The 18,964-nt window shown below is 39.1% G+C and overlaps 3 protein-coding genes across 6 annotated transcripts in view; 2 read left to right on the top strand and 1 right to left on the bottom strand.

Moving 5' to 3' along the window:
* The first annotated feature begins 1,406 nt into the window (after nt 1-1,406).
* Nucleotides 1,407-3,073, top strand: LOC128675726 (kynureninase-like). The gene has a single exon (XM_053755307.1). It carries the CDS (start codon nt 1,449-1,451, stop codon nt 2,730-2,732), a length of 1,284 nt encoding a protein of 427 aa, XP_053611282.1. The 5' UTR covers nt 1,407-1,448; the 3' UTR covers nt 2,733-3,073.
* A 214-nt stretch (nt 3,074-3,287) lies between these two features.
* Nucleotides 3,288-18,964, bottom strand: part of ClpX (Caseinolytic protease chaperone subunit) — a 43,944-nt gene continuing 28,267 nt past the window's right edge. Inside the window, exons 9-14 of one of the 4 annotated variants that reach the window (XM_053755302.2) lie at nt 18,193-18,388; nt 17,907-17,999; nt 17,499-17,627; nt 16,946-17,095; nt 6,606-6,669; nt 3,288-4,973 (exon numbers count right to left, since the gene is read on the bottom strand). In XM_053755302.2, the coding sequence (XP_053611277.1) occupies nt 4,972-4,973; nt 6,606-6,669; nt 16,946-17,095; nt 17,499-17,627; nt 17,907-17,999; nt 18,193-18,388 (634 nt within the window). In that variant the 3' untranslated portion in view covers nt 3,288-4,971. Of the gene's footprint in view, nt 4,974-6,605; nt 6,670-16,929; nt 17,096-17,498; nt 17,628-17,906; nt 18,000-18,192; nt 18,389-18,964 lie in introns of those variants that run through there. The other 3 variants (XM_053755303.2, XM_053755305.2, XM_053755306.2) reach the window with 3 other exon arrangements.
* Nucleotides 7,410-8,930, top strand: LOC128675727 (uncharacterized). The gene has a single exon (XM_053755308.2). It carries the CDS (start codon nt 7,681-7,683, stop codon nt 8,875-8,877), a length of 1,197 nt encoding a protein of 398 aa, XP_053611283.1. The 5' UTR covers nt 7,410-7,680; the 3' UTR covers nt 8,878-8,930.

The raw sequence follows: 18,964 nt of genomic DNA on the forward strand, positions 1-18,964 counted from the left end.
GAAGAAATGCCGAAAGAAACTCATTTGAACAGTGTTGGTCCCTATCATGCCAGATCGGCTTACCATTATTGTTTCTTACAATGTTTTTTTTTTCTAATAATATATAAAAGTACATAATGCACATGTAATGTATATGTATTTTATCGAATACCTAAACGTTGACCATGTCTCGTAAGTATTGACCGTGGAATTCGATCCAGTGGTAATTGCAGAAAGAGATACAATCATAGATAAAATAAATATATCTATGGATACAATGTACCATGTACCTAAGTGATACCAATGATCCAAGTTGATCACGCACGTGAAACTGATAGTGGCATAGTTTAAGTTGAATTTGTTTAAGCTTTGCAAAATTAAGGCACACCTCCAGCGATCCACAACAAAAGAAACAACAACCTATCACTTTTATAGCTTTACGATCATAACGCGCGGATCAGAGCGTTTCTGAGTTGTTTCTCTGAAAACGTAGGGTGTCCAAGCTATGCCGAAAAAGGAAATCTTTGTGAATTGAGATTTTTAAACAATTATTTACAATCAAAATCACCATCCAGTCTATTGAATTTTGTTGAGTATAAGTAAGTGGACAGTCACCACATTTAAAGGTTATATTATAATATATTGTTTATGGTTATCTCATAGAGTGACATTGTTGTTGTAAAAAATGGTTTGAATTTGTAAGACGTTAAAATGTAGCAGATAGAAATAGAAGAGAAATAAAATGATTTAATATAAAGGAACTTTAATTAATAAGGGCATTCAGATCTACAAAGCCAATAAATTTAACATTTGTAAAATAGGAATACGGTAACAGGAAATGTCAAAATTAATAGACAAGTTTAGGAGGCAACTTCAATTGGGAAACATTCGTACTAAGTTCGAAAGTAAAATCAAGAAGATAGAATCAGTATGTTCATAACCATCCATGGCAAGATTTGAGTATATCTAGTAAGATATAATACATTGTGTTTATATGCGATGGCCAAGTCGTACTATTTATTCAAAACCTAAAAGATTTTTAATGTTGATATGATAATAACTTACGTAATAACTAAAGACAGAAAGTCCCTTAAGTAGTGACTAAATACCTAAATTAACCGACTTGGTATTACATGGATATCACAATTTTTTACGGTAGGAAAACTGACGTGCGAGATTTAGGTTTTTAGAGCATATTTTTTATGGCATTTGTAATGTTCACATGAATTACTTTGAAGTTTTGAAACATATTAATTCTGAAAATGATTTACACTGAAGACGTTTTCGTGGTCACACTACAAACATTTCAATATTAATTAGGCATTCATAACATCGTGACGACAAATTAACAAGTACAAGATAACAGCGTAATTATGAACTTGAACGATAAACAGCATGCGATGATATTTATACCTTCCACTTCGCGGTAAAACTCGCAAAGACCCAAGTTCACTCGAAGAAACACCACCATGGACACCAAATTCGAAAACGGGCCAGAATATCCAAAATTACTAGATAACAATGATCCTTTAGGACACTATCGTCAAAGATTCTACCTAAAAAAGGACTCAATTTACATGTGTGGAAATTCCTTAGGACTAGCATCTAAAGACGCCGAAGAAACTTTACAACATGCAATAGAACAATGGAAAGAACATGGAATCAAAATCTGGAATGTGGAGGGGAACAAATATTACTTATACTCCTCTTACTTAGCCCGACTGCTGGCACCTCTAGTAGGAGTGAGAGAAAACGAAATCGCTGTCTTAGAATGTACATCAGCCGTAATACACCAAGCAATCAGCACTTTTTACAAACCAACTAAAAATAAATATAAAATCTTAGTCGATGATATAAATTTCCCAACTGATCGATACGCGGTGGACAGTCAAGTAAGACTTAAAGGGTATGAACCAAAGGACGCAGTGAAAGTTGTGAAAAGTTTTGATGGAAAATATATGAAAGAAGACGACATTATTGAAGCAATGACTCCAGAAGTTTGTCTAATATTACTCCCTACGGCATACTACAGAACTGCTCAAATACTAGACATGAAGAAAGTGACTAAAGCAGCGAAAGAAAAAGGAATTCTTATAGGATGGGACTTGTGCCATTCAATAGGAGTGCTAGACACGGATTTGGGATCATTAGATGCAGATTTTGCTGTTTGGTGCAACTATAAGTACTTGAACGGCGGTCCAGGAGCGGCTGCGGCTCTGTACATCAATAGAAAACATTTCCAGCTGCTCCCGGGGCTAGCTGGCTGGTACGGGAACAAGCCAGAAACACAGTTCCATTTGAAACAAGAATTTGAGCACCAGAAAGACGCTAACGGTTGGCAGATTGGCACTCCTTGCGTATTCTCCATGGCAGCGATGGAAGGCGCTCTAAGAATGTTCAATGAAGCCGGCATGGCGAATATTAGGAAGAAATCCTTACATATAACTAAGTATATGATGTATTTAGTGGAAGAAAAATTAGCGAAATTCGGGTTTGTAATAGGAAATTTGAAGAATGACAGTCAAAGAGGAGGTCATATCTGCTTGGAGCATGATGAGGGGTACAGAATAAGTGTAGCATTGAAGTCTCGAGGAGTAATAGCGGATTTTAGAGATCCCAATGTTATAAGATTGACACCAACAGCACTATATACAAGTTATATGGAGGTATATGACGTAGTGAATATTCTAGTCGATATTATGGAGACAGAAAGCTATCTCAAAATTGGACTGAAAAGGGACTATGTAGTTTAGAGAGCAAGCTCTAATTTTTCGAAGTAAGACGCAGCGAACCAATCACATTGCGGCGTGATTGTCGTCGTCACAATACTATATTGTGGTTGGTTCCCTGCGTCTCGTTTCCAAAACTCGACGTTCGATATCGAATAGCAAAGCCGCAAACTTTTGGCTGTTAGGTAACTTCGAATCAAACGGTACTCCATTAGACATTCATGCAAGGAAGTTTGAAGTCTTTAAATAGTAAAATATGTAATGTAGTTTGAACATGGATTTAGTAAGTACTTTGTCTACTAATTCCATTAATTTGAATAATAAATATTTCTTCTACAGAGATGTCAATAAATAATTCTTTTTTATTTATGTATTCCATTCCATCGTGTACTACAAATTCCATGGTACCATATCATATACCAATATCCATCGATATACAGAAGTATGTGTAACATTGTCTACAACAAGTGTGTAAAATTATCATTAAATTATAGTGTTAAATACTATTATTGTACTTCAGTAGTTTAAATAGGTAAAAATATTATTATACGTATAATTAAATAAATAAAATACATTGAATTGGTTTTACTTTTTATTTGAAAATAGGCTTATACTATTTACGCCAGTTGCAATGTGATTACAAAACATTTAATTTTCACTCCAACACAACTACAATAAATACATCCCATTTTAAATTTCTCCATCGATCATATCGACTCATATTTGTTAAACTTCTAAATGTACTTCTTTGATAATCACACTACAACTTTACATTTTTACATAAAAAATATTTTTGTATAATAATAATAATAATCAACAAATGTCAAAACGTCAATTGCAGCGAGAAAACTTTTTGTAGTAAAAAATAACCTGAAAAATACAGTTTTGTGTAATTCTTCGTACTTACAACTTAGTCAAGAAAAACAAACCTAATTTATTTAGACCTTAATATTAAGATTTTTTCTATTATATTTATTTATTATTTACAGTAATTTACATCACAAGAGCAATGTTGTATGGTGGCTTGGGACGATACAACATTATAATTTTAATTATTTTTTATTTTAACATAAACTAATGCAAGGAACTACCAGTAAGATCACGTTTTTCTGAAACTAAATCTACGAAGAATATACCTTTAAGGGCACATTGTAGTTTTGAGAATATCTACTACTACAATCTATGTAATAATTGTCTAAAACCTATTGAAGTTAAGTGTCCAAGGAATGTCTCTCTACACTCGAAAATTTACACAATTTAACTGCACGCATTCTTGAAGTAACATTGCAATTTTTTTTTTATTCGCGTTTTATATTACTTTTTAAATACGTTACTTTCAATTTTCGATTAAATTTTTATAGGACACTCCTTATTTTTACTTTTTCAATAAGAAGATAATCATCAAAACGAGATGTTATCGGAGAAAGGCCAAGAGTTTTTTTTTTAATTATTCTCATGTAAATTAAGTTTAAGTCTATAAAAATATACTGACTCGAAATTTTGTACATGTGTTGCCTACACGTACTTGCGTTTCTATCAGCTAACCCTTATTTTATAACTACAATTTGATATTATTTTATCTAGGCTATGCTGAAACGCACAAGCTTTATACATTTTTCATCTCACAAGACCCAAAAAATTAACTTCAAAGATTTAAAAAAACATTACGACAGTATATTACTAAAACATATTTTTTTTTAACATTCAAATATGTGATACCAAATTTAATTTTCATTTAATCTCGTCAGACTTTATACAAGATAATATATTGGTTAATCAGTCATATTTATTTCAAATTATTGAACTAGAACAAAAATAAAAATATGTTGCTAGTTTAAAATACCTAAAAATTACCGCACACGATGCTTATGATTTATCTATACCACTGGATTCCTTCATATTTCATGTTTACTTACGAATTTAAATTTCAATAAAGTAGGAGTATTTTTTTACAACAATCAAACACGACAAACGTTTTCTGGGGTAAGCCTACTTTCTTAGTTTTCTTTCATTTTTCGCATTGTAAAAATATCACTTTGCATAATTATAATAAAAACATATTTAAAGATTTAGGACACGTTCTGTTATATGTAGTACACAGCTCAAATGGGAAGTTGAAAACTCACAATGGATAAGTCAACTTTGCTTTCAAGGAACGATTCGATGTTTGTTGGTTTGTCTGTTTGTTACCACCATACCTGTGCTCGTTCACAGCGCGTACTGAGTGACAGATGGTTCTGATATCGTCGTCATCGACATTCCTCTCTGTGAAAAAAAAAAACGAATATTTATTCATCTATGCCCGCCCTTTCAGTTGCATAGGATTAGGGCAGAATTCCACTTATCAAATTATTTTTTTTATATTATTTCTTCTTTCGTATATATTCGATTGTAATAATAATGTAATATTGCCCTAGCTAAAAATAATGAATGAATGTTTAAATGAGAATGTTCAAAATACCTAGGTATAGCGCCAACACAAACAACACGAATTATACGCAAAGTAAATGAGTTTACATTATCTAAATTTAAATTATGTAATTCTTTACATACGATCAGTGTTGTATCTATATAACAAAATTAATTGCAATTTCAATCACAATAAGCAATTGATACAGATAACATGCAGAATTTCAGATGTATGTTGCAGCTTGAAGACGCAGCTTTTGCCTATGACAATGGCTAATTAAGTTTGTAATACGTATATTAATATTTTGGTTGATATAAATAGCGTAATGAAATTAATGTTATATTCTAAAGATCTAAATAATGATTCTACACTATGGTATCTATTCTGCGCTATGGTAGCATAGCATAGTACTGTAAAATCACAGATATACAAGGGAACATTTGACGCGCAATATATCGTTCTTTCCTTTTTATTTCCTTTTCGCTGTTAACTGGTGTTTATGTATCGCATTAAACTGCAAGTACAATTTACTCACTATAATATTATATATGTAAACATTGTTAGCGTTCCTAATATTAAATAAATAAATAAATTTGCATGAGTGAGATCGACTATGTGCTTTTTCATTCGAGTCAGTGGTAATGCGTGAGATAGAGTGATATGTTGCGCGTCAACTAGTGTATTTGTAGCTTAAAACTCGTGCGATGGTTTTGACTACAGCCAACTAATAAATACAATAATGCTACCAGAGTTGAGACTTGGACGTGTCTATGGTTTGCGCAATAGCAAATTAGTCGTCTACAGTGCGTAACCATAGATATTAGACACGCTAGAAGCGCTATTTTGGATTTTTGTGACATGTAGAAGAAAACTAACCTTTATTAAGAAAACTAATATATAAATTGATCAACCCCGATCAACTTTTTACGATTAGATCTCCTTTTTTACTATAACAAAGGAATAAAATTATATCGTTAATATATTTTTTATATTTATACATTCCGTTACTACTATGTTTATATTGTCAATTTTATTATGTTCTATTTGTAGTAATAACGAGTGCAGGGCACAATATTAATTTTCATACAAAGCACCGTGTCTCAAAATTTAGGTATATCAACAAAAACTAGTACTTTTTTTTTTAAATTCAAACATTTAAAATGTCGACATTGTAGAAATTTAAATCGTGAATATATATACTATCGAAATATTCAAAGTAACGCAGTGGAAAATAAGTAAGTTGATTGGTTTGACTGTTACGTTGACTGTTATGAAGCATTCTCTATGCTATATTACCACCATTTGACGCTTTCGACGTGAGCAGTTTTAAATAATTTGCCCGATTCAAAAATGCGAGAATGTCGAAGGAAAAATATCATGTGATTCAAGTTTTCGTGAGACAGTTTAAAAAATGACACTCCAGGTCCCAACTCTCGTGGTGCGCAACCCACTATATGCCTATAATATGCTATATAGCAAGTACTAACAGTAATTGTAATTGTTTGTAGTTCGCGGTCCGAACGCGGTGGTTTTTATGCACTCTTTCAAATTCTGAAACGACCGACAAAATCAAAAATTTGTGAGGTTAGACTAAGTACCTATTTAATCTTCTATTATGTTAATCTTTGTACCACCTATATAATTGTGTTATTCCTTCAAATATAGTAGTATTATTCGAGCATTCACTCGTTTCATTTACCTGACTACGTCACACCCTTATATGGCGACCCTGCCTATGGAATCTTCCACCGCGCCGCGAATTTGAGACGTTACTCGTGTAATCGTTAATAAGGACAATGGAAAAGTACCAGTTCTATCTTTGTTTCGGACTAAACGCTAGTGTACACGTGAATAAAAAATTTCACAAAAATAATGGGCTCCCCACAGTCTAAAGAAGAAACCCTGGTCATCCAGAATGCTGCGGCTGGCGATAATAAAGCAACTACAGAACAAATTCGCTTTCATATGAGCACCACAAATATTATCCTGTGTGTTATCCTGTTAATTATACTGTGTGGCGTGCTGTTCTTCATATATCGACTATATAGAAAATGCCATAGAAAATGGATTGTTAAGGAGATAAATCGGGCGACTATAAGAAGATCACTTTTCCGGCGACAGTTGGAAGACCTTAACCCACCCCAAAAAATCTATTCAAAAGAAATGGTGTAAAAAATAAATGAAAATAAAAGTGCATAAATATATTTCAAAAGTGAAAATTTATTATATAAAAATAAATATTTAAAAAAAAAAAAAAAAAGTGAAAATAATAAAATACAATAATCTACTTAAAAAAAAAAAAAAAATAGTATCTTAAATATATAATCAAATATCCTAATAATAATTTTATGTACGAGATATAGGTCACCGGTAAGGAATGCAGCGACTTTCCATATACGGACGGACGGATGATGCACTGTGACTGAACTTTGGACTTGATAGTGTTAATTGTAATCGCGATTATATTTTAAAGTCTATTTTTATTTATTTTTTAATGTGTTATGTTCTTTATGTGCACAGGTACAAGAATATTTTACTCTACGTTATGGTGGTAAGTGACTAATGGAAACTATTATATCATTGTATGAGGAATTAAAGAAAATTAGAGTATATTTAATTAAATTAGGAGCCAGTCGAAGAACGGAAAAAGTGTTAGTAAACAAATTAAATGAGATTAATGCAATCTATGAGAAATATGAGACGTGGCTGATAGGTTTTGAAGAAAAACTTAAGAGAAAATATTATAGTTCGGATGATATTATATTAATCAAAAATTATTGTAGTCGATTTTTAGAGTTACATGAAAATATTTTAGTGTTGTGTAATAGTGATAAGCCGAAGTCATCGTTCAACATGAATTCTTTTGATTTAAAAACGGCGTTAAATCTTTTACCTATTATGACAAATGAGGAGTCGAATACAAAACAGTTGATTGATAACATTGAATATTATAATACTTTATTGAAAGAAGATACATGTAAACAAAATTTAATTAATTTCGTATTAAAAAGTAGGCTTTCTCCTGAAGCTAAGTTAAAATTAAAATCAAAATATGAATCAGTTAATGAGTTAATTATTGATATGAGAAATGTATTATTGTGTAAGAAAGCTGCAACGGCAATACAAAATAAATTACAAAAAATTAGACAAAATGACTTGTCAATTGCTGACTATGGTAAAGAAATAACGGAACTATTTGTTGATTTAACGATAACGCAAGCTGACGGGAATGATCAATGCTATAAAATATTAAAACCTATTAATGAAAAAATGGCTGTTAAGCAATTTGCTGACGGCTTGCGTAATCGTCGACTTAGTACGATTATTTCCGCCAGGAATTATAGTTCACTTAAAGATGCTGTACAGGCAGCCCAAGATGAAGAAGTATCAATTCCTTCAACATCTGGAGAAATCATGGGTATGTACAAGAAACCATACCATAATAAATATTTCAACAATGGTTCAAATTATTATAGAAGCTGGCGTGGAGGACGTTGCCGCTATCCTGTACATAGAGGAAGAGCTCGAGGACAGCAAGCAGCTCATCTAGCTTCTCGAGGACAAGGGTCACGAGGTCAGTACACGCGAGGAAGTAGCGGAGGTCCACAGCAGAGAGGTAAATTTTTTAATTCAACTAGAGGAAATCAAGGGATGCGTAATAATCGTAATATTCATTTAATGCATGATAATGATAATAATAATTTCGAAAAATTTGAAGAGTCAGAACTTTCTTTGAATCAGTTTTTTCGTGAGGAATAGTGAAAAATTTATTTTAGCCAGTGATAGTAATTGTTATATTTCTTTACTTTCATCATCATGTAATAGTTATAACAAAAAATATTTTATTTGATTTGATTTTGATTTTGATTCAATCATAAGTTTTTTGTTTTTCAAAATTTACCAATTAAAGGAAGTGGAATTTTAGGCCGTGATTTTTTAAATAGATGCAAAGCTCAATTAGACTTCAGTAAAAATACTTTGACATTATTTATTAATTCGAAAATTACTTTACCTTTAATAAATACATGTAATGTTATTTTTGAGATCCCAGCTAGAAGCGAGTCAATACATTTTATACATACGGACATTAATGAAGATTGTGTCATATTATCTCAAGAAATAAAACATGGTATATTTTTAGCAAGTTCCATATGTTCACCAAAAGATGGATTGATTCCTGTTAGAATACTTAATGTTACTGAAAATGATGTTCAACTCACAGAAATAAATCCAAAAATTGATAAAGTTAGTAACTATAATATTTGTGAATTTGAAAAGTCAACGACCGATTCAAATAGAGTGAAAAAACTTTTCTCATTAATGAAATTGCAACATTTAAATATTGAGGAACAAAAAACTATTGAGAACATTTGCGCTAAATATTCAGATATATTTTACCTCCCTGGTGATAAATTAAGTACTACTGATGTATACACACATACTATTTCTGTCAAACCTAATACAAATCCAATCTTTTCAAAACAATATCGTTTGCCATACTCTCAAAAGGACGAAATTAAACGCCAAATTGATAAAATGTTAGAGGAAGGGATAATTGAACCTAGCAAGAGCGATTGGTCTAGTCCAATACTGTTAGTACCTAAAAAATCAGATTCAACAGGAGACAAAAAATGGAGGCTTGTCGTAGATTATAGGAAATTGAATAATCAGATTGAAGACGATAAATTCCCACTACCAGATATTACTGAAATTCTGGACTCGTTGTCAGGTAGCATTTATTTCACACATTTAGACTTGCATCAAGGATACTATAATGTTAATTTAGATGAAAACAGTAGAAAATTTACAGCTTTCCATTCAGGACAGTATCAGATGACACGTATGCCAATGGGACTTAAAACTAGCCCAAGTTCATTTTCCAGAATGATTACATTGGCAATGGCTGGTCTAAATTATGAAAAATGTCTAATTTATTTAGATGACTTAATTGTTTTTGGCCGTAATTTAACAATTCATAATAAAAATTTACAAGATGTTTTTGAAAGATTACGTCAGGTCAATTTAAAATTGAACCCAGTAAAATGCGATTTTCTTAAAAAAGAAATTTTGTATTTAGGTCATGTGATTTCTAATGAAGGTATAATGCCGGATCCTGCAAAAATATCTGCAGTACAAAATTATCCAGTTCCTACAAATTCAGACGAAGTAAAAAGATTTGTAGCTTTCACGAATTACTATAGAAAATTCATACCAAAATTTGCAGAAATCGCATATCCTTTAAATAAATTAACTAGAAAAGGCGTACCATTTGAATGGAATACCGAAAGTCAAAACTCTTTTGAAAAACTAAAAGAACTACTAATAAGCCCACCTGTGTTACAGTATCCCGATTTTTCGGAACAAAATAAATTTATAGTACAAACTGATGCTTCAAATAATGCTATAGGAGCAATTTTATCAAACAAAAATGGACGACCAATAGCTTATGCTAGTAGGAGCTTAAATAAAGGTGAAAAGAATTATCCAGTGATAGAAAAAGAATTGCTAGCAATAGTATGGGCTGTGAAGTATTTTCGTCCATATTTATATGGACGCCCATTTAAAATACTGACAGACCATAAACCACTAGTATACTTGTTCAATATGAGAGATCCTTCGAGTAGGCTCATGAAATTTAGAATCATATTAGAGGAATATAATTTTGAAGTAGAATATGTTAAAGGTTCTGAAAATGCAGCTGCAGATGCATTGTCTAGAATCACATTAAATGATTTAAAAGAAATGCACGAAAGTGTTATTAATGTTATGACAAGAGCGGGCGCAAGAAAATTAAATAAACTAGATTCATCGGTAGATATGGATGCTTTAGACTTGAGGCCTGATCAACCAAAGGTCGTAAGTACCCATATAAGACCGAAAGAATCAGTAGAATTAAAACTTATTGATATTAAGGGACTAAAACAATTTAAAAAAGAGGGAATTATCACAAAAGAAAATAAAATATTATGCTATATTGAAAGTAAAAGAACAATTTATGTGAAATTTCTAGATTCTCAATCACAAATGACGCGAGGCGAATTTGTGAGAGATTTAGATAATTTTTGTAATTTATTAAAGTTAGAAGAAATATACATATTAAAGAGTAAAGATAATGAAATTTTTATAGAAAAATTATTAGATAAAATAAAAAACGATAAGAATAGGTCCGGACCGCGTATATGTATTTTAAGTAATGTAAAAAGAATTGAGAATAAACATGATAGAAAAATAATTTTAAATGATTTTCATCTCTTGCCTAGCAGTGGCCATGCTGGTATGAGAAGAATGTCAAACAACATAAAGAAATATTATTTCTGGCCTGGTATTGATAAAGATGTTAGAGAATTTGTAAAACGTTGCGACAGTTGTCAACGTCAAAAACATTCAATACCAAAGAAAGAACCAATGGAAATTACTAGTACAGCGCATACTGCATTTGAAAAAGTATTCTTAGATCTTGTTGGTCCTTTGGAAAGAGATAATGATAATTATTCTTATATACTAACGTGTCAATGCGAACTGACAAAATATGTAGAAGGTTATCCCTTAATTTCCAAAAAAGCTGATGAAGTAGCAAGATCGTTTGTTAATAATTTTATTCTCAGGTATGGTGTGCCAAAATGTATAGCTACAGATAGAGGGAAGGAGTTTTTATCAGAAATTTTTCAAGAGGTATGTAAATTATTAAATATTAAACAACTCAACTCAACAGCCCACCATCACGAGTCCATAGGAGCTCTGGAAGTCACTCACAAACATTTGAATGCGTTTCTACGTATTCAAACAGAGAATCACCCGGAGATGTGGAGTAAGTGGATTCCTTTTTGGTGTTTCTCTTACAATACAGGAGTTCATACTGAAACAGATTTCACCCCGTACGAGTTGGTGTTTGGTAAGAAATGTTCTCTCCCTAGTAATCTGACAAATGATGTAGAACCTCTTTATAATTATGAGAGCTATCCACATGAATTGAAATACCGTTTGCAACTTTCTCAAAAAGAGGCTAGAAATAATTTGTTAAGAAGTAAGATAAATAGAAAGTATGTGTATGACAAAAATATTAATCCTGTAAGCTATAAGGAAAATGATTTAATTTTAGTAAAAAATAATACACCTAGTAATAAATTAGATAATATATATTTAGGCCCTTATAAAGTTATTAAGGACATACCACCAAACGTAGAGATAATAAATAAGTATGGTAAAATAGACATTGTACATAAAAACCGTACAAAACCTTATTATAAAACGTAAAAAATAGATTATATTTTATCAATTTGACTGTAAAAAAAAATATATTATATAAATTCATTTTTTTTTTCAATAAGTGCGGTGATGTGAGGTTAGACTAAGTACCTATTTAATCTTCTATTATGTTAATCTTTGTACCACCTATATAATTGTGTTATTCCTTCAAATATAGTAGTATTATTCGAGCATTCACTCGTTTCATTTACCTGACTACGTCACACCCTTATAAATTAATCTTGATGATTTACAGATCTTGAAAATTTCTTACGTTTTACGTAGGTATTTGTGTCGGATAGGGAAACCACTTGGATGTGAGAGGGTAAACGCCACCAGGTCAAATGAGATACTTTTTTACAAATGTTTTTAATGCGTGATCAATATCTCTTTTTTCACAGTAATATAAGCTAGGTTATGGTCATATACAGAGTAGCTTTTTAAACACCTGCCAAATTTTCACGATTCGAAATATTATACATACATTTGCGACTATTCTCAATCAGCTGATCGGTACATTCGTATGAAAGAACAAAAAATCATTTTGTCACCGACACCTGTTGTGAAAATTTGTCTGGTGTTTAAAAAGCCAGTGGGTAATGTGATATAATATAAAAGAGATGCTCTTTCTACGACATATGTGAAATCAACTTTCTGCAGCGTTTTCATTTCCTGTATTACATTCTTTTCCTTCCTGATCCTGTATTATATTGAAATATTCAAGAAACGAGTCTTATTCTTTATGAAAGGCTGGCGACGCTGGTGACGCCCATGATATTGTAATTGTTCTTGGACAGCGGTGACGTACCATCTGGTGATTCGCTCACTCGTTTGCAGTCCAGTTACCATGTCTAAACAAAATGTCTACTCTACATTATCTACGTACAGTTATGAAGGCCAGTCGTCGAGGTTGGAACATCGGCAACGCTCCTGATCTTGCTTGTTCTTGTTCCAGTGCATCATTGTCTTACCAGCAGCCGTTCCTTAGCTGTCCGCCGCCCTATACCACAAGCTTGCTCTGTCTACTTACACTCTTACTTTAATTATGAACTCGTATCGAAGTTCAGTCACAGATCGTCAGTCAGCAGCGGTGATCACTCAACCTGGTTTGCCGCGCTATACCAACCAGTGACTTACCATCAGATGACGCGCGAGATCAAGTCCCCTGCAAAATTCTTGCTATGTTGACATTCTAGTCGTTTCTCGCCAGCGGTGATCGCCTCTCGCTTACACGTCCGCCGTCCTATACCATAAGTCCACACTATGTACGTACAGTTGTGCACGCGCACCGAGGGCCAGTGACGCAGGCGACAGCAGCAGTGTCCGGGCTACAGCACACGAGAGTACCCGCTAGCTACGTACAGTTGTGCACGCGCACCGAGGCCCAGTGACGCAGGCGACAGCAGCAGTGTCCGGGCTACAGCACACGAGAGTACCCGCTAGCTACGTACAGTTGTGCACGCGCACCGAGGGCCAGTGACGCAGGCGACAGCAGCAGTGTCCGGGCTACAGCACACGAGAGTACCCGCTAGCTACGTACAGTTGTGCACGCGCACCGAGGCCCAGTGACGCAGGCGACAGCAGCAGTGTCCGGGCTACAGCACACGAGAGTACCCGCTAGCTACGTACAGTTGTGCACGCGCACCGAGGCCCAGTGACGCAGGCGACAGCAGCAGTGTCCGGGCTACAGCACACGAGAGTACCCGCTAGCTACGTACAGTTGTGCACGCGCACCGAGGGCCAGTGACGCAGGCGACAGCAGCAGTGTCCGGGCTACAGCACACGAGAGTACCCGCTAGCTACGTACAGTTGTGCACGCGCACCGAGGGCCAGTGACGCAGGCGACAGCAGCAGTGTCCGGGCTACAGCACACGAGAGTACCCGCTAGCTACGTACAGTTGTGCACGCGCACCGAGGCCCAGTGACGCAGGCGACAGCAGCAGTGTCCGGGCTACAGCACACGAGAGTATCCGCTAGCTACGTACAGTTGTGCACGCGCACCGAGGCCCAGTGACGCAGGCGACAGCAGCAGTGTCCGGGCTACAGCACACGAGAGTACCCGCTAGCTACGTACAGTTGTGCACGCGCACCGAGGCCCAGTGACGCAGGCGACAGCAGCAGTGTCCGGGCTACAGCACACGAGAGTACCCGCTAGCTACGTACAGTTGTGCACGCGCACCGAGGGCCAGTGACGCAGGCGACAGCAGCAGTGTCCGGGCTACAGCACACGAGAGTACCCGCTAGCTACGTACAGTTGTGCACGCGCACCGAGGGCCAGTGACGCAGGCGACAGCAGCAGTGTCCGGGCTACAGCACACGAGAGTACCCGCTAGCTACGTACAGTTGTGCACGCGCACCGAGGGCCAGTGACGCAGGCGACAGCAGCAGTGTCCGGGCTACAGCACACGAGAGTACCCGCTAGCTACGTACAGTTGTGCACGCGCACCGAGGGCCAGTGACGCAGGCGACAGCAGCAGTGTCCGGGCTACAGCACACGAGAGTACCCGCTAGCTACGTACAGTTGTGCACGCGCACCGAGGGCCAGTGACGCAGGCGACAGCAGCAGTGTCCGGGCTACAGCACACGAGAGTACCCGCTAGCTACGTACAGTTGTGCACGCGCACCGAGGGCCAGTGACGCAGGCGACAGCAGCAGTGTCCGGGCTACAGCACACGAGAGTACCCGCTAGCTACGTACAGTTGTGCACGCGCACCGAGGCCCAGTGACGCAGGCGACAGCAGCAGTGTCCGGGCTACAGCACACGAGAGTACCCGCTAGCTACGTACAGTTGTGCACGCGCACCGAGGCCCAGTGACGCAGGCGACAGCAGCAGTGTCCGGGCTACAGCACACGAGAGTACCCGCTAGCTACGTACAGTTGTGCACGCGCACCGAGGCCCAGTGACGCAGGCGACAGCAGCAGTGTCCGGGCTACAGCACACGAGAGTACCCGCTAGCTACGTACAGTTGTGCACGCGCACCGAGGGCCAGTGACGCAGGCGACAGCAGCAGTGTCCGGGCTACAGCACACGAGAGTACCCGCTAGCTACGTACAGTTGTGCACGCGCACCGAGGGCCAGTGACGCAGGCGACAGCAGCAGTGTCCGGGCTACAGCACACGAGAGTACCCGCTAGCTACGTACAGTTGTGCACGCGCACCGAGGGCCAGTGACGCAGGCGACAGCAGCAGTGTCCGGGCTACAGCACACGAGAGTACCCGCTAGCTACGTACAGTTGTGCACGCGCACCGAGGCCCAGTGACGCAGGCGACAGCAGCAGTGTCCGGGCTACAGCACACGAGAGTACCCGCTAGCTACGTACAGTTGTGCACGCGCACCGAGGCCCAGTGACGCAGGCGACAGCAGCAGTGTCCGGGCTACAGCACACGAGAGTACCCGCTAGCTACGTACAGTTGTGCACGCGCACCGAGGCCCAGTGACGCAGGCGACAGCAGCAGTGTCCGGGCTACAGCACACGAGAGTACCCGCTAGCTACGTACAGTTGTGCACGCGCACCGAGGCCCAGTGACGCAGGCGACAGCAGCAGTGTCCGGGCTACAGCACACGAGAGTACCCGCTAGCTACGTACAGTTGTGCACGCGCACCGAGGGCCAGTGACGCAGGCGACAGCAGCAGTGTCCGGGCTACAGCACACGAGAGTACCCGCTAGCTACGTACAGTTGTGCACGCGCACCGAGGGCCAGTGACGCAGGCGACAGCAGCAGTGTCCGGGCTACAGCACACGAGAGTACCCGCTAGCTACGTACAGTTGTGCACGCGCACCGAGGGCCAGTGACGCAGGCGACAGCAGCAGTGTCCGGGCTACAGCACACGAGAGTACCCGCTAGCTACGTACAGTTGTGCACGCGCACCGAGGCCCAGTGACGCAGGCGACAGCAGCAGTGTCCGGGCTACAGCACACGAGAGTACCCGCTAGCTACGTACAGTTGTGCACGCGCACCGAGGCCCAGTGACGCAGGCGACAGCAGCAGTGTCCGGGCTACAGCACACGAGAGTACCCGCTAGCTACGTACAGTTGTGCACGCGCACCGAGGCCCAGTGACGCAGGCGACAGCAGCAGTGTCCGGGCTACAGCACACGAGAGTACCCGCTAGCTACGTACAGTTGTGCACGCGCACCGAGGCCCAGTGACGCAGGCGACAGCAGCAGTGTCCGGGCTACAGCACACGAGAGTACCCGCTAGCTACGTACAGTTGTGCACGCGCACCGAGGGCCAGTGACGCAGGCGACAGCAGCAGTGTCCGGGCTACAGCACACGAGAGTACCCGCTAGCTACGTACAGTTGTGCACGCGCACCGAGGGCCAGTGACGCAGGCGACAGCAGCAGTGTCCGGGCTACAGCACACGAGAGTACCCGCTAGCTACGTACAGTTGTGCACGCGCACCGAGGGCCAGTGACGCAGGCGACAGCAGCAGTGTCCGGGCTACAGCACACGAGAGTACCCGCTAGCTACGTACAGTTGTGCACGCGCACCGAGGCCCAGTGACGCAGGCGACAGCAGCAGTGTCCGGGCTACAGCACACGAGAGTACCCGCTAGCTACGTACAGTTGTGCACGCGCACCGAGGGCCAGTCGTCGAGGTCGCGCTCCTGGCGCTGGTCGCGGCGGCGCACGCGCGGCGGCTCCGCGCGCGCCACGCAGCCGTCGTGGATGTGCACGGACTGGATGTCCGAGCCCGGGATCTCGAACATCACTTCCAGCAGCAGGTTCTCCTGGGGGGGGGGAGATATTCGGCTTCGTTTAACTCTTCACCGATGATACTGTTCGATGCAAAACCATCGGATACAAAATGGTGACCCACTATTCCGCGCGGCATCAAGCATTCGATCGTCAAACACATTAGCGTACACTCATTCTTCATCAAGTCATCAAGTTATGTTAGGTACATAAGAACTTTTATTAATCCTTTTAGATATATAAGACTTCATAAAAAAGGTGTAATAAATTTATAGCTACGTAATTTCTTGACTAACACTTTAGCATAGCAAACCTCACTAATATTATTTGATGATAATTTAGATAAGATGTCCTTGTGGACATTTTGAGAAAATGACATTGTGAGAAAAGGACATTTTGCGGCAAGACGCCGTAAAGTGAGCAGTAAAGCGTAGTCACCATGATGGCCCGCAGCCCCCGCGCGCCCGTCTTGCGCTCCATGGCGAGCGCCGCGACCGCACGCAGCGCGTCGTCGCTGAACGACAGCTCACACTTGTCCATCGCGAACAGCAGCTTGTATTGTGACACCTGTGCAACAATACAACATTGCCGATAGAGGAGCTCAATGACGTTGTACTGGCCTATTACGTCGTCAAAACCCATAAATGTGCGATGCGTAATCATGGCCCATACTCCTTGTAGTTTCGGCTGTACGTTGTCTGTCTGTTAGTAACGGAAGAGTTATATATATATAAATAAGGAAGGCGCAACATTAGGTGAGCCGCATGTATGCTTGCTCGGTATACATAAAAAATTTCAAACATATCAAAACTTTCGCCTTTGTAATAATAAAAGGAATAAACTCACCATAGCGTTTTTGGGCTCGGTGAGTATCCTGACGAGGAGATCCTGGTTGAGGCTGTGGAAGGGAACTAGCACCGGAAACCTGCCCACGAACTCCTGTTGAACAGAAATGATAACATTACTTCTTTTTCGCGAAATTGTATTATAGTTAATATAAGAAATATAAAATATGGGTCAATCAATAAATATTCCAGCATAAAATTTGATCGACCCATATATGTCCGATACTAAAATGACAAGCGATTCCGAGCCCTGTCGCTATAGAGACACGGATGAGATCCCCACTGACCGGGATCATGCCGAAGTCGATGAGATCCCGCGCCTGCACCTTGCGCAGCCAGGCGTCGCGCTCCTCGCTCTCCGCGAGCGCGGAGTCGAGCGGGCTGGCGTCGGCCGCGGCCGCCTGCAGCGCCGCGCGCCGCCCCGACCGCGAGTCCCACGCGCCGAACCCGAGGTACTTCTCGTTGTTGCGCCGCTGGACTAGTCTGAATGCCACGTCAAATATGACATGATAAAACGAACGTACTTTATTGTGTACTTACATTGTTATATTACTGATAAAAAATTATACATACATTTTATATTAAAAAAAAAAAAACCGGGTTGCACTCCGGGAGTGTCGGCAGAAGTGAAAACTTGAATATTAACGTTGTGCATTTTTGACATGTTACGAATTTTCGATCAGGGTCACGTGTCCTGACGAGAGTTCGAGAGTTTAACATTTTTTACCCATCACAAAAAGTGCTCAACACCGCTAAAGAAGTTTTCACTTCAAAAATTATAAGCCCTTCTGGCATGATAGGGACCAACACTTTGAATGAATTTCTTTCGGCATTTCTTCTTAGCAGTGGTCGTTCCGAAATGCTAGTAATTTGTAGCTTTCGTAAATATCATTCAATTTAGAATATGACGTGAAAAAGAATTGTGAAGGCTTAATTTCTGATTAAATGATTTGATTTTGATTTCCAAATTAAAAATATATAACAAGAAAAAATACCTGTTAGAAGGTCTAATTTCAACGCAAAAAAAGGGCTGTATTAACATCGGCAAGACAGCAGATG

Source organism: Plodia interpunctella, chromosome 15 (assembly GCF_027563975.2).
Source record: "Plodia interpunctella isolate USDA-ARS_2022_Savannah chromosome 15, ilPloInte3.2, whole genome shotgun sequence".
In the NCBI taxonomy this organism is placed as follows: Eukaryota; Metazoa; Arthropoda; class Insecta; order Lepidoptera; family Pyralidae; genus Plodia; species Plodia interpunctella.